The 16,903-nt window shown below is 26.2% G+C and overlaps 2 protein-coding genes across 2 annotated transcripts; one reads left to right on the top strand and one right to left on the bottom strand.

Annotated features, from left to right (window-relative positions):
- Window positions 1-7,218: 7,218 nt before the first annotated feature.
- Window positions 7,219-8,229, top strand: OCT59_016113 (uncharacterized protein; the record flags this gene model as incomplete). Its single annotated transcript, XM_066132254.1, has 2 exons — window positions 7,219-7,294; window positions 8,162-8,229. 2 exons carry the CDS (start codon window positions 7,219-7,221, stop codon window positions 8,227-8,229), a joined length of 144 nt encoding a protein of 47 aa, XP_066003257.1.
- Window positions 8,230-13,033: 4,804 nt separating this feature from the next.
- OCT59_016112 (uncharacterized protein) lies at window positions 13,034-14,703 on the bottom strand (the record flags this gene model as incomplete). The annotated part of the gene is made up of 4 exons (XM_066132253.1): window positions 13,034-13,074; window positions 13,145-13,198; window positions 13,268-14,144; window positions 14,275-14,703. The coding sequence occupies 4 exons, from the start codon at window positions 14,701-14,703 to the stop codon at window positions 13,034-13,036; spliced, it is 1,401 nt and encodes a 466-aa protein (XP_066003256.1).
- Between the last annotated feature and the right edge of the window lie 2,200 nt (window positions 14,704-16,903).

The raw sequence follows: 16,903 nt of genomic DNA, 5'->3' as shown, positions 1-16,903 counted from the left end.
ATTGGCATGAACCATTTGACAAATTTTTTTTTATCCAAAACTTATCTATGACAGTACTATCGTACAATTAAGGAATTCTAATCCTGAATAAAGATGTTTGATTCCAGGAATAAGACATATTTGATAATTACTTGTGCAGGGAATATAAAAGTATATTCCTATTCGTAAAATGAATGATATTTATTTTTTGATTCATCTGCTAAGTGTGAAATAATTACATTTAATAATGTTTTCTCATTTCCCGAGTTTAATTGATGCTAAGGATTTTTTCATAAAATTTGGAATAATAATTTCACAATAAATTCTTTTTATCATAATGTAATTCTTCAATTATCAAATAAATAACATCTCTATTTATTTTTGATATTTTTTTTTCTTTTTATTAAAAAAAAAGTTGAATATTTCTTGTTAAAGTACGCAAACGTATATATTTGTGAAATTGAAGTAGCAATTACGTGCCAAATCATCACGTGAATTAATCTCATCAGAAATCACGATTTACGAATCATTTTATAAAGGTTATTAAACAATTATGCAGTATAATACTTGAAAATTTAAATTTCCTCGTATTATGATAATTATATTGACAGATGAATGTTTATAACAAATATAAATATATAAATACACATAAAAATGTCATTAATAAATATCATTTAGTTTACAATTTTTAGACGTTCGGGCTTTTACTTTTTACTTTCAAATAACAAATTTCACAATAAAATATAAAATAAAATCTGCAAAATATTTAATTTATCGAATCATCAGCATTGTTTTCGTCACAAGTATCTATTAATGTCAAAATCATTAGTATCTAATTAAAGATGTTCAAACGTAAGTTATATATACGCATCATGTTAGAAATTTCTAAGTCAGAATCATGAACTATCAATACACAAAATTAGTTTAATATTCTTCTCATATGAAGTTGAGATGTTTGGTATTTCTTTATCAGCTTCATCAAATGCTGCTTTAATTTCTTTTCCTTTATAACCAAATTCTTCTTTTTATCATTCTTATCTTTAATAGAATCATACCAAAACTCAATTGTATCAAATAACTTAAGTTATTTAAGAGAATATTTCTCAAATTCCCTCTATCAGCAAATTCTATAATCATCATAAAATCTTTAGTTTCGGTCTTTAGTTAATCCATAAATCCCTAATTCTTCTTCTCTTACAGATAAATAGAAATGCATTTTAAGCTATAGAGTATTCACAATAAATTTGTCAACATATACCGATATACAATATTTTACTATGTTAATAAACTTATTATACATTAATTATTTAAATTTATCAATTTATTTGTTATAATAATTTAAAACCAGACGATTAATTGTAATTATAAAGCATTAAAAGACAATACTTCGCATAGATATTATTCGACCTTTTACTCCTTCCGAACAAACTTAGGATTCTTTAAATAACTACAACCGCTGTTTCTGTCAGTGAGCTTCTACAGGCAAATCATTCGAAGGACTAACAACCGTAACACTAGAAGCGCAAGCTATTTTTATACTATACCCAAAAAGTTTAGGAATAATTTGAAATTAACATACGCGAACTAATTGTGTTATTGCTATTAGGGTTACATTCAATACCAGCAGGATGACACCCATGAGTTTTTCAACATATATAAGGAATAAAGATACTATTAGAAAAAAAAAATAATAAACAAATGGGAGGTATCATCCAAACACGGAGAAAAGAGATAAGAAATGACCGCGTACGAAATAATACAATTTTCTTTTATACAAATTAAATTGCGGTTCATTTAGAAAGTAACATTTCAGATACCTGATACATTAAATAAAATAGTAACTTTCTTTATTATGCATTGTGTTATACAATAAATAGTATTTCATATTTTGAAATATTAAATACCGAAAAAAATTAGTTAATACAAGATGTAACAGGACTTGGAGGGTGAACAGGTTTCTCATTTTCTTTACGATTACGTTTTGATTGACAAGACTGTACATGTCTTGATAAATGTCCATGTCGAGTGAAGCTCTTCGTACATCCATTAATTGGACAATTAAAAGGTTTTTGCCATGAAGAATTAGGATGTGAAGTTGTAGAATCGGTAAAAATATATGTTGCAATTGTACGAGACGATGGGGATGATGAATTATTTCCTTCATTTTGAACTTGATCATGGATATAAAGAGTTGTCAAATTTTTAAAAGAAACAGCAATCATCTTTTTATTTCGGTGATCTCTCTTCTTAAACGCTTTATCATGAGTTCTTTTATGTCTCGTCAATTCGTCGGATCTGGAGAATCTTTTGGAACATCCGTTCCAAGTACATTTATGGGGTTTTTCTCCAGTGTGAGTTCGGATATGTCGGTTTAAATGTTCCAGTCTGTTGAATTCACGAGTGCAATCTTGGCATTTATGAGTTTTAGGATTTCGGGATTTTGTTGGAGACCTATTATTTTGATCGCCTACTTTCGACACGATTGTTTCATCTGTTGGACCATTTATTAATTTAGCGAGGTCGTTAGACATTACGTAAGAAAAAGATTTTAGGAAAGTAACGGGTTGGAAAGGATTCGATGGAAGAAAAGGAGGGTAAATAATTAATAAAGTGTTGTTTTAAAAAAGATTTGGTAGATTTATATAAAAAAAAAATTTTTTTTTTTATTTTTCATATTTGTAACTCAAATTCTTATCTTATCTCGAAAACAGTTAGTCTATATATTATTGTTATTGTGATATTTATACAGTAAAAATAGACACTTTAATTTGTAAATCATCATTGAATCTTGGCAATTGTCATATGCTTTAGATTGATTGGCAAGATTTTCCCATGGAAAAAAAATAATTCCATTATATCGGTAAATATTGTCGGATTCAAGTAATCACATGTTATTTGACTATAATAAATTTATTATAGTATGTTCGGCTAGCATATGATTACGCAAATTCGCCGTTAAATAGATCGTTATAAGACGACTATTTTTTTTTAAATAAGAGAATTATATTTAGTCAAATTAGAACAATAAAAAATAATTTTTAATAAAAAAATCAAAAAATTTAGGTAGTTAAATTTGGGATGAAAAATTTTATTTAATATTAATAATTAGTAAGTAATGAATTATGTTAAATCGCTTTCGTATAACATTTATTTCCGCTCCGGATTACTATTTTTTTTAAAGAATAAAAGTTTTCCATTTTTCTCTATATTTTTTTGGAGGAAAAATTAAATGTGATTATTTTTAATTTGATGAAAATTTTAAATTTTGAATTGGAAATACATCAACAGGCCTCCTGGAGCTGGTTCACCTGGAACTTGAACATTTACTTCATATATAAAAATTATAAAAATAATAAAAATTAAAATGAGTTTTTTTCATCATTATTAGAGAAATTACTCTACAACGATTTATTTAAGCATGAAGTTATAAATTTGTTCATATTTAAATATATTTTATTACTCCTATTTTCGTGTAATACCAATATTGCATTACTACGTAGCGCCTTTTTCATAGTGAAGACAAATTAGTACAATAAACTTCAGAAAAATAATTTATATTATTAGTATTTGATTGATTTCATAAAATTTTTTTAAAATCAAGTCTATTTTCTTAGTATTCTTACTAATTCATTTCTTAGGATAGAATATTTTGCAACCCACAATGATTCACCAAGCATCACAATGAATCTGCATTGTCAAACGGCAAGAAAAGACAAAATGCAAAGAAATATTGACTTTGATAATCAAAAAATGATGAACGAATAAAGTAAATCATTTTTTAAGAGATAGAATCAATGAAGGATCAAATAAGTACAATCAAACCCATCCATTTTTCATTACAATTATTAAATAATAATACCTCGTTATACCGATATCATTTATCACCGATGTAGCCGCATCATGAATTATACCGGTTAAGTCACATGACTCCTATTACCTTGTGACATCGGCTTTTTAAAAATCAAGAAAGGTACTATTTTCGCGTTTATTATAAATCACAATGTCTCAGCCACACATAAAAAAGAAAAAGAGCTATTTTAACATATGTGCAGAAGCGCTAACTCTGAATTATCAAAAATCATCACGACCTACCTAAGAAGTACTTATATACAGTCAAGCAAAATACTGTTTCTGATAATTTTTCAAAAAAATATAAATGGTTGCTTATAGATCCTAATTCAGAAGAGGCGAATAAACAAATTTATTTTATATACAATATTTTTTCAGAACCATCACTTTCTTGACGATGTATATGTTTTACAACTGGTCGTCATGAACAAGTCGTACAAAAAGAGTTTGTTTTGCGTACCAATATTAATTCAACATTTTATATTGATATTTCTATTAATATGGTATATTTCTATTTTACTTGTAATTTTCTATTTAAAAGAAAATTGATTTTAGTAACTCATCATTATTTATTTATTTATTTATAGCAAATAGATTATGTTCGAAAGGGGTATAATGGAAATAAGATAACTTATATTCCTAACATAGGCGATTAATTACCAAATTTTCATAAATTTTATCTAAATGTTCCAGAAATTTTTAAAGATAAATATTCTTCAAGAAAAGAAATGGAAAACTTGCTTGAGCTGAAAGATATAATTAACCACCTATGACTGTTTTTTTTTTAAATTAATAATGTTTCATTTTATTCATTTGCTTTCATTTGTAATATTTTGAAATTAATAAATTCACTTTACTTATTATAAAAAAAACTTCAATTTAAAATAATTAAACTAATATTTTAAATGTTAGACAGCACGGACCTTGACCCAAACCTAGAAGGTGAAAGAACGAAAAAAAAACAGTAAGAAAAAAATATTGTTAAAATAAAAATCAAAGGTACTTACAGCACCATAGCATCTATCGGGTAAAAGAATGAAAAAAAAAATATTAGCAAAAAATAGATATAGAAAAAAAATTATTATTGAAATGAGGATTGAAAAAAAGGCTTACCAAGACGCCACAATATCAATCCGATCACTGATTTAGATTAAGTCTAAAAAAAAGAATAATTAATAATGTACTCATATAACAATAATAGAAAAATACAGTATATAAAATTAAATGAAAAAAATTATACAAGAAAAAAAAATATCAAAAAAATTGGTTTAAAAAAAAACCAAATAGAAAAGAAAATTAAAAGAAAAATTTTCAGTTTTAAAAACCAAACCGAAATAAAAATTGAAAAAAAAATTAAAAAAATTTCAGTTTTAAAGTTTTTAAAAAAAAAGCCGAAAAAATAAATTCGACAGAAAGACCAAACTGAAAAAAGAAGGAATATATAATTAGTTGTTTCTGTATGAAACTCACTCTATCGTGTATTAATAGATTAATCTATAAATAGTCTCTAATTTTGTAAGTAATGAATTAAAAGGTTGCATTCCGCGATGATATATAAGAAATAAATACAATTTACTTTCGTTTCTAAATATTATTTTCATTTCATGTTTTGATAAACTTTGGAATATACAACGTTTATTTATTCATTTTATAAAAGAAATTTGAATAAAAAATTATTATGAAAAATTCTTACATTTTATTTTCATTGTAGAGTTAAGTATTTTATTCTTTTAATAAACAACATGTAGAAAAAAAAATTCAAGATCTTAAAATAACAATACTCGATCATGAATCTGTTATATTTCAAAACTTTTATCATAAATACAGTATAACCATAATAATAATGTTAAACTTTTTTCATTTCCAAACCTTTTATTATACAAAAAATACTGTATGTTTCTAAAATAAGCACTTTTGTTTCAATAAATTTAATCTTATAATACTGACTTGAATTTAAACCGTATTTGTATAATTTCGGAGTAAAATTCTTTTAATTATTTTTCGTTCAATTATTTCATTGCTTCTTGGATGGATTAACTTCTCTTTTATTATCTTTTGTTAATTCATTTTATTTATTGTTGATCATGTGTTATTTCTGTTGTACAGGTTGCACAGGTGTACAAATTGCACAAACTCGAAATTTATGCACAACATATATTTGCAGTTAAAACTGTACTACTGTCTTACAACTTTCTCATTTTCAAAATTTCAAAGACTTTTTTTTTTCACAAAATTACAAAATTAAAAGACCATATTATGAATGATATTCGACAAGAAGTTGTTTGGGCTGCTTTTAATAAAGCATATTCATTATCAGATCCCACTATAAATGATTTGGATAAACAATTTGAATTTAGAAAAAAAATTGCTCTTGCTGATGAATCTCTTACAGAGGATGAAAAATCAGTAATAATAAAATTATTTAATGAAGAATATGATACTCGTAAAATTATAGATAATAAAGGAACAAAAAGAATTTGTGAAAATTGTCAAAATGAATGTTTAGCAACATTACGTTGTGAACATTGTATTCGAAATTATTTAAAAGAAGATTTTTCAAACTGGACATCTGGAAATAATGATATTGATAATTTAATACAAAAATGTCAAATGGAAACATTTCAACCGGATAGAATACTTGAATGGATTCCATATAATAATTTACAAAATGTTAAATATTTAACTAAAGGTGGATGTTCTAAAATTTATATATCGACGGAGAATATTTTGAATGGGATTCTGAAGAAAAGCAATTAACAAGATATGGAGACCAATATGTAATACTTAAAGAGTTAGAGAATGTCAAAAGTACTAATGAAAGTTGGTTTGAAGAGGTATGTAATTAAAAAATATTTTGTATCATTGTTTTTGAAATTTGTTGACGATTTTTATATAAATTTTTTAGAGCAAAGCTCATTTAACTATAATAACAAATGGGCAGATTTAGTACAATGTTATGGTTTAACGAAAAATTCATCAAGTGGAAATTATATGCTTGTAATGAATAAAATGGAAATGGATTTAAGAACATATCTAAAGCAAAGTTATAATAATCTTATATGAAAAGAAAGGATACAAATTGTTTATGACATAATAGATGGGATTTACAGCGTTCATGGTGAAAATGTAATTCATAGAGATTTGCATTCTGGAAATATATTGTATGATAAAATTAGCCAAACTTTCTATATTAGTGATCTTGGATTTTGTGGACCTGTTGATAAACCACTAAATAGTGTATATGGAAATCTTCCTTATATAGCACCAGAAGTAATTATTGGAAAAAAAGGCACTTATGTATCTGATATTTATAGTATTGGTATACTTATGTGGGAAATTTCATCTGGACAACTACCTTTTATTAATTATGAGCATAATTATGACCTTGCAATGAAAATAATAAACGGAATGAGACCAAAAATAGTACCAGGAACTCCTTTAGAATATAAGAAATTAATGGAACAGTGTTGGGATGCTGATTCAACAAAGAGACCTAATGCTTGTACATTAAGAATAGAAGTACACAAGTTATTATTAAAATTTCAAAACTATCAAGATGATAGCCAAAAACAAATAATTTCCGATCAACTTCAGCAATTAAGTAATTCAACTGATCAAACGAACATAAATTATACTAGTAAAATTTATCAATTTGAAAATTTTCCTGAACCAAAAAATGCAACAGAAGGTAGTAATATCACTTTGTAATATATTATAATATTATATTTAATAATATATTAACATTCATAATTTTCAATTAAATAAAAATACAAAATAGAAGAACAAGAAGGTATATACAATAATTTATTAATATTTAATATTTAATTTTATTTTAAATACTGTATATATGTGATATATAATTTTATAGCATTCCAAAGTAAACCTTATAGTTTGAACATTCCTAATAATGGTGGGTATTCTTAGCTTTAAATTAATATATAATTAATTTAATTTTATTTATTTATTTTTTATTTTTAGTTGATGTAAATAATGAGAAAAATGGTAACACAGAATCAAGTAAATATAAAGGTAATTACTTATTATTAAATTTGATATTATTTTAAAATAAATTAACTAACTTTTATTATATTAAATTTTGTATTTGACAAATTAGAAATCAATTCAAATTATAGTAAGTGAATCATATTAATCTAAATTATAGTGTTATTTATTTTAATAAAATAAACTTTTTTTTAGTTATGCAAGATGATCATAAAAAACAACAAACAAAAAAGCATAGTTTGGATATAAATGGTATATTATTTTTTTTAGTATTTTATAAGTAATAGTGGAGAATAATAATTTATAATTTTTGTTTTTTGCTTTACTATAGATGATGATGAAAAGCAAGATGAATTAAAAATTTCTGATAATGTATCTAAAAAAATTAAGACATCTTAAAAATTTATTAAGTATTATTTTTCAAACTTTTTTTTATATTATGCAATATTTATAAATATTCAATTAATTAAACACTAAGACTTAGAGTAGCAAAATAACTTTCAATAATAACTTGTAGTTTGAATAAGCGTTGTAATTATTATTGTTGCAATAATTATAATTTTATTTTGAAATTTGTCATAAAATAAAATAGGATGAATATCTTGGTCCTTTGTGAATTATAAGGTAATATGTAAACGTTCAGATTTATTGTTCTAGTAAAAACCATGTGATTGGACAATCTACAATCACGTTGCAACTTAGTAATTTTACCGAGAACTAATATAGCGGAATTTTTGAAATATTTAGTAAACGAAACTGGGTTTTCCCACGACTGATGGTCTACTTAACTCGGGTATTTTTTGGTCCAATGGTGTGTTCCACCTTACCCTAACAGCTAGTTCATCTTTTTTTTAATTTTGTAGCACACTTCTTTATTAAATATATGGGTAACCTATTTAATTACAGAAATACCTAGAGGCATTCGTACAAGTACGAATGATCTTATAACAAAATGATCTATCTACTAGGGTACCTAACTAAACTATCTGACGTTCTCGCACTCTAATACATAAATCTATCTAAAACTATCTAATAGTAAGATCACAAATAATTTCTATTGTATGGAAACGTGTTATATACCAAACAAAATTATTGCATTCAGTTTCACTTGTCCAGTAATATCCCCTATCCATGGAAAAGTTAGCTGCGGAATGCGGATCGTACATAAAGCTTGATTACCTATAACCCTACTTAACCTACAGAACTCCTATGTTGAGCTAAAAGCGAGTCGATTACAATAGTACGGTTGGATCGCCCAGTCCAGTATCCCAGACCACTAGGAAAACTTTACTTTTTCTCGAAAACTTTTTTACGTGTAAACACGTTACTTGAGAATAGGGATCCTAGCAACATCTCCAATCTCCCAGAGTGCGGAAAAACAACTACACGTGACTTGCATAATTTTCTGCGGTGGATTAGGCTGGAAAGTCTCGATATTCGTGAACTCCTTCTGATTTATTTTAATTTTTGACGTTTCGTTCACCCCCTAGTGTCGAATTAACTATGAATTTTGTTGACTCCTAACGTCTAATAAATCTCGTTTAACCCCTATATCTAATTATCATGACGGCTATCGGCTAAAAGTTTTACCATTTTTTTTTGTAGCCATATTTTGTACCACCTCAAATCAATTCATATATCGTGAATTTAATTTGTTCCTTCGGAAAGCCTCTATTACCATTTTGCGATCCAGTCGCGTACTAAAATTGTTGCTGTGCCAGCCGGAACACTGAAGCAATAAAAAATTCTCAAGAATCTGAAAGGTCAAAGAGCAAAAATATAGACGTCCCCTATAAAAAGTGTATGTTTTGTCGAAGAGCGCTTTTTGGTTCGTCTCTGCTAGCCAAGGAAGAGAAAAATTTTTGTTTCCGTCAAAAACATTGTGAAATCGTAGCGAGGATAAAAACTATATCCAGGTGTTCCTGCCTAAGAGAGTGAATAATCCGTTAGTTATGGTGAAATGCGCTAAAACAAATTTTTCTATATACACTTTTTGAACTTCCACCATTTGTTCCGTCCTAAAATTTGTGAACATGATGATCAGTGGAAAGAGTTCCATTCAACAGCTAGTTCATCTGTTTCGGGTCCGGTTAAGTCAAAAATAATAAACTAATGTTCTCTTAAATACTTTTTTATAATTTTGTTGCAATGATATAATCTTCCACATACTGATGTACAATTTTAGAAATATCTTCGGTTGAACCACCATTGAATAAACATAAATGTGTCGCATTTTTACGAATAACCTTTGGTACACACTAATATTTTTGCGTAACATAAATTGGTGAAATATTGTTATGACGTCCACTTAAAAAGAACGGTATTATTTGTCTCTGTACAAATGGAGTATCGGAACAAAGATCTTCAAATATAATCGCTATACTCCTTTTAGGAGAAAATTCATTTATATGTGGGATCCTATAAGTGTGATCTCTTACTAAATGTTACATCCTCATAGTACGGAGTAAATGGTTTATTCGAAATATAATTACTAGGTTTGTATGAAATGTAATTGAATGTCTCTTCTACAAGCGATCATTTCGGTTTATTTAGATGGTGGCCTACCATTATAACGTCATTGCATCTCATATATCTTGTTCCATCGTTTTCCTTCTCCCATAATCGAAGTAGTTTATATCCAAGGAAAAGATTAACAAGCATGTTAGTTTTACCTGAGTTACTCAATCCTGTCACTATCATGCGAAATGGTCACGATAAAGCAAATAGATTATCTTGACAATAATTTGAGGATTTTATTTAAAGCTTTTATTGTTTAAAATCTTTTTTCCGTTTTTTTTTTAGAAAGACATATTTTTATATTTTTTTTATTTTTGTTATTAAAAGTAAATGAAAAGAAAATCGCTTAGCCAAAGTGACTTACAAATACATAATTAAATAAATATATATATATATAATTATGTATAACAATTCACTTTTGATTTTTTTTAACGTTACAAACTTGTACGTTACACACATTCATTAATACACATATACAATTGTATATAGAAGAGATTATTGTACGATAAGAGGTTTAATAGGTACAATATTTATTATATTAATTCTTTACATGTCCTGCTTTAGGCAAGAAAAAGAAAAAATATTCTTAAAAAAATTCGTTAATTAAATAAAAATTCTTTTAAGTGAATATATAAATGAATATTTATTATTTTTTTTTAAAAAATTCTCTCTTATATAGTATTTATATACATATATACTTATCCCTTAAACTGTTTTGCAGCCAAATTTGCCTGCAATTTTGTTTTTTAATTAAAGCCACTTTTAAATACCTTAAAATATTTTATTACATAAACCAATATTTTTATAATAAATTCTATAGTATTTTCTAAATAAAAATCGAAAAAAAGTTCAATTTGATTAATGATTTTTTAAAAGTAAATGATCGACAAATTATAACAAATAGTAGCTAAATTTTTTAAATTGAAATATCTTTTTATCTATTAACCCTAGAAATATAAAATTACCACCATTTGATGCATCTTAATGAGAAGAATCTGATGGAAATAAAATTATCCTTTCACAAATATTATGTGACAGGATAACTTATAAAACCTAAAATTTTATGAATTAATATAACTTTTTATTTATCAATTTTAGAGTTATGATTTTATTACCATTAAATGCGCCTTAATAAGAGGAATCTAACAAATGTAATTTCATCTTTCTATGATCACTAGATCTTAAGATATTGTAAAAATTCAAAAATTTTTAAAATTAATTTAAGCCCCTACAGTTTAAGGGATATATACTATATTAAAATGTAAGTTTTAGGATTAATATGTAACATTGTAACATGGATGGATTAATGAGTCATATAAAAGAACATAAAATTATTACCTTTTTATATCAACGGATTTTTCGCTTATAAAAATTATTTTGATTTTTTTAAGTTGTTTACCTTTCTTAATCCAGTCTAATAAATAACTTTTATCGTACATGAATGAATGATTCACATCTCCATATAACATGAAAACCAAACTGGTTACGAAAGATGTCACTACCACAGCGAACGCTAATGTTCATTACGCCATTTTAGCACAAGATACAAAGTTAGTCAACGACCCCGACACCATTTTCCGAAGGACTCCTCCGGATAACGAATCACATAGTACCACGAGCAACGCATCCTATGTATCTGCCGCGGAGTCTATCTCGACAGTAATTTACCCGCCTACCCCGGCGTATGATTAAATACAACTATAGACCTTTCAAGGACACACTATTCTATACCTGACTGTATTTACGCATAGTACCTTGTTTTTTAGGTAAAAGAAAAATACGTATAACATAGTCACGTTTGAATTCTTTTTTTTCTATCTCTTCGGGTTTCTCTGTATTGTATAACTTATAAGTATATATAATTCAATTAAATCTTGTCAATTAACTAACAAAATTTTCTAATTCTAAATAATTACTAGTTCTAATTAATAATTTAAGATATTTTTGTATAATCTAAATAAATAATTCTTTTATTATCACCATAATCATGATTTACAGTATAACGAATAAACGAAATATAAATTCTAAAGTACGCAATTTTTTAAATTAAAAATCTTATTTTAGTAAAAAATCACTATGATATGAATGATTAATCTTTTTTATATTTACAGTTACAACAACTACAAAAAAGCAGGTGAAAAGGATTTTATCCAAACAATCAAGCGAGGATAATCTTACTTTGGGTGAACTTATTATTCTCGAAAAATTATTTAATTATGTTTAATTTCAAATATTAAATAAAGAACATCTATATTTAATTTTGACAATTTTTTCTTTTTATTTTTTATTTTTTATTTTATTAAAAAAATAAAGATGGAATATTTCTTAGTTAAAGTATGCAAACGTATATATTGGTTTTGTGATGTGAAATTGAAGTAGCGAAGTAGCGATTACGTGCCGATTCACGAATAAAATAACTGACTAAACAACATTTTATAAAAAGGTTATTAGACAACTTATATAGTATAATACTTAATAATCTAAATTTTCTCGTGATGTATTATGATACTGTAATTATATTGACAGATGAATGTTTATAACAAACATATATATATTATACATACACATGAAAATGTCATTAATAAAATATCATTTAGTTTACAGTTTTTAGACGTTCAGACTTCTACTTTTTACTTTCAAATAACAAATTTCACAATAAAACTATAAAATAAAATCTACAAAATATTTAATCTATCGAATCATCAGCATTATTTTCGTCACAAGTATCTATTAATGTCAAAAGCATCAGTATCTAATTAAAGATGTATATTTCAAACAGTAAGTTATATATACATACCTTCTAATTGCATTATGTTAGAAATTTCTAAGTCGACTAACTGAGGATCATGAACTATCGATATACAAAATTAGTTTAATAATTTTGATTATTAATAATTTAAAATATTAAACTTAGAAATACCTTCATCATTTTCTTCATTAATATATGAAGTAATAATAGATGAATTAACAGGTTTCGTTAATAGATTAGTGAAATTAAATGCTCTACTAGTATATACAGCATCAGAATTCCTTTCGTATAAAATAGAGATGTTTGGTATTTCTTTATCAGCTTCATCAAATGCTGCTTTAATTTCTTTTCCTTTATAACCAAATTCTTCTTTTTTATCATTTTTACCTTTAATAGAATCATACCAAAACTCAATTATATCAAATAATTCTTCAGCTGTCAGTCTTTCATTTGAATTAGCATTCATACATTTGTAAGCTAATTTTTTATAAAACTCTGGGGTTCCTTTTCCAAATTCTGGTCTGAGTCCATTACATATTGCTAATGCTAAATTTAAATTATGTTTTTTATTGTAAAAAGGTGGTTTTCCGGATGACAATTCAGCCATAACTACACCAAAGCTATAAATATCGGAAGATGATGTATATGATTCTCCATCCAAGACTTCTGGAGCAATATATGGCATTACTCCATATACTTTACCATCCGATTTTTGTTCATTTGCTGGTCCAGATAATCCAAAGTCTGAAATGTAAGAGTCAATACTATAATCATCTCGTTTATTTTGTAAGATATTTCCACTATGAAAATCTTTATGTAAATATCCTAACTTATGTAAATCTCTTAGGTCTATTAATGAATGATACAATAAATAAATTTTATCTTTCCACATTATATTGTTAAAGTTATTTAAGAGAATATTTCTCAAATTCCCTCTATCAGCAAATTCTATTATCATCATAAAATCTTTAGTTTCGGGGTCTTTAGTTAATCCATAAATCCCTAATCCTTCTTCTTTTTCTTCAGATAAATAAAAATGTATTTTAAGCTATAGAGTATTCACAATAAATTTAATAAATTTGTTAAAATAGAAGCATTATTAATAATTCTTAATATTAAAAAATAAAACCAAAACGAAAATAAATTAACTAGAAATAACATAGTATATAAAAACGTACTTCATTTAAATATTTGTCTGATATAGTTTGTGATCCATTTAACCTTTTCAAAGCAATTTTCATCTCAGGATTAGAATTAACCTTTCGCCAGCTTCCATAATAACTACTATATTCATATGTTGATTTCCCATCAATCCATGTTGCAGAATATACTTCTGCAAATCCACCTTCACCAATTTTTTTGATATCTGTAAATCTATCAAATGGTACCCATTCAAGAAATCTACTGACATAATAATATCTCTTTCTTGCATTATTATACATTGTATCTTTTATAAAGCTATCAATATCAGAATTTCCACTAGTCCATCCCTCCATTATTCTACATGGGTCACATTTTTTACACCATAAATTTTCAGTAAAAGGTTTATTGCAATATGAACAAATTTTGTGATTTGAGATATTTAATTTGTTATATTTGGTTTCCATTTAGATTATTTACAAAAGATATTTTATTTAGTGTATTTTATTTTTTTTTTTGGCATCTTTTAAAACAAGGAGTTACTAAAATGGAATATTTTAACCAAAAATAGAAGTTAATCCGACCATTGAACATTTTTTATTGAAATACCTATTTCCGATACAATGATCTGCGTCAACTTTACAACCGTCATTCGAAAAAAAAGGCGTAATTTAAAAGCTTTATTTTATTTGAAATATAAATATAGTAAATAACACATAAATAATACTGACTAATACTAGGAAACAGAAACCGTTGTAAGAGGACCCAGAAATATATATACAGGGGTAGGGTACACAGATGCGTCGCCATCATAGTGGAATTAGACGGAGTAAAGTTTTGATTTGCGTACAATTTTAGAATTTTTCATCTATAGTTAGGTCATCAAGATTGCGTATTTTTTATAAAATTTTTATATGTAAAAAATTAGTTTGCGTATTTTTGGCCTAAATTTGGCTAATCTTATTTATAAAATATTTTAATTGTACGTACTTATTTAATTAACCGCATTGTAATATTTAGTATTAATTGAAAGAAATTTCTAATGGTTAAAAGTGTAATTTTAGAAAAATATTATTGAAAAATGGTAAATTCTATTTTTTCACATTAGTATTTGGTTTTATAAATAATAGAGAAGCCATGATAAAATAATTAATAACTTAATGTCTGAAATTTTATTTGCGTATTTTTGCAGGATTTTCAATATCAGGTATCAATTATGCGTACTACTCATATAAAAAGTCTCTGCGTACAGCTCATAGTAAAAAAATTTTTTGCCACCTGACCCCTATATATATATTTCTGGGTCCTGTTGTAAGTCCGGAGCGAAAAAAAGGTTATAAATAAACCTTTATCTTGTTTATCTGATGTATCACAAATCTGATGTAGCACGAAATTTCAATGACGTGTCGCGTGCGGACAACCGGATATCGTCACGTGACACTATTTGACATAGTCCTTCGAAAACATATATAGTCTTCCGGACAAAAATTTAAAATATATATAAAGAAACTAATTATTTAATTCATTCAGAAGTTTTAAAGTTAGTAACCATAGTAATCATTCTTATTTCATTATTATACCTTTAGGAGTTTAGTTTAGGTTTATAATTTTGAATTAAATGATTTTAATTTTGGATTTTAAACATTCCAAATTTCTAATAGTTTATAATAAGATAGGATGTCAATTATCAAAAGAATTAATTGGTTTTGATGTAATTTAACCCAATTAAATATATCACTTATATTAATTTATAAGTATCTCTAATCCAATTAAATCTTGACTCATGATTTTATCGAAATAAAAGTTCTAAAGTACGCAATTTTTTAAATTAAAAATATATTTTACAGTAACAACAACTATAAAAAGCAGGTGAAAGGATTTTATCCAAACAATCAAGCGAAGAGATAATCTTACTTTGGGTGAACTTATTATTCTCGGAAAATTATTTAAGATCAATAGATCAATAAAATTTTGTTAACTACAATATAAATTATTTATTATACAGCTAATAGGAGTACAGACGCGTTACGTTATAGGTTTTTCATATAATAAATAGTATAAGCATGATTAAAGTTCGGTGAATATCACTTGTTTAACTAAAAGCTTACTGAGTTTGCTTATATGGAGAAATCCTTTGCAGTTTGTAACATAATTAGTTTATTATAAATACCGATCGGTAAAAAAATTCAATCGCGCTACAATCCACATGATGGATACTATTGTAATTCATACTCAGAAACTTATGATTCTATTTAATCAAATTTTTTTTCTTTTTTTTCAGAAACTAATTTCTTTTTTTCTATTTCTTTCGAAAGGTGAAAAAGGTGAACTATTTTTAAAGAAAATTTTGCACTTCGTATAAGTAGCAAAAGTGTGAAAGCCAGGCGTGAGGATACAATAGAGGACCCCTCGGGGAACCCTCCTCTTGACATATACCAAAGCGTTGTTCGCCATAACGCTGGAGCTACTTTTATGGAGAGACTGGCCTTCCCAAATGAGAGTTGGCCTATGTATCTCCAACACGAAATTTTTCTTTTCAAGTAGTTCATTCGGTTAGCTAAACTAACCTTTGTCTTTCCATAATAGGTATCTCCTCCTTTAAGAGACCCACGAGGACGGGAAGATAGCGCGCATGACCAGATAAATATTTACCACCTCTCAGCATCT

This window comes from Rhizophagus irregularis, chromosome 24 (assembly GCF_026210795.1).
Source record: "Rhizophagus irregularis chromosome 24, complete sequence".
NCBI classification, from domain to species: domain Eukaryota; kingdom Fungi; phylum Glomeromycota; class Glomeromycetes; order Glomerales; family Glomeraceae; genus Rhizophagus; species Rhizophagus irregularis.
Note: the sequence above shows the minus strand (reverse complement) of the source record. Positions and strands in the feature narration are given on the sequence as shown.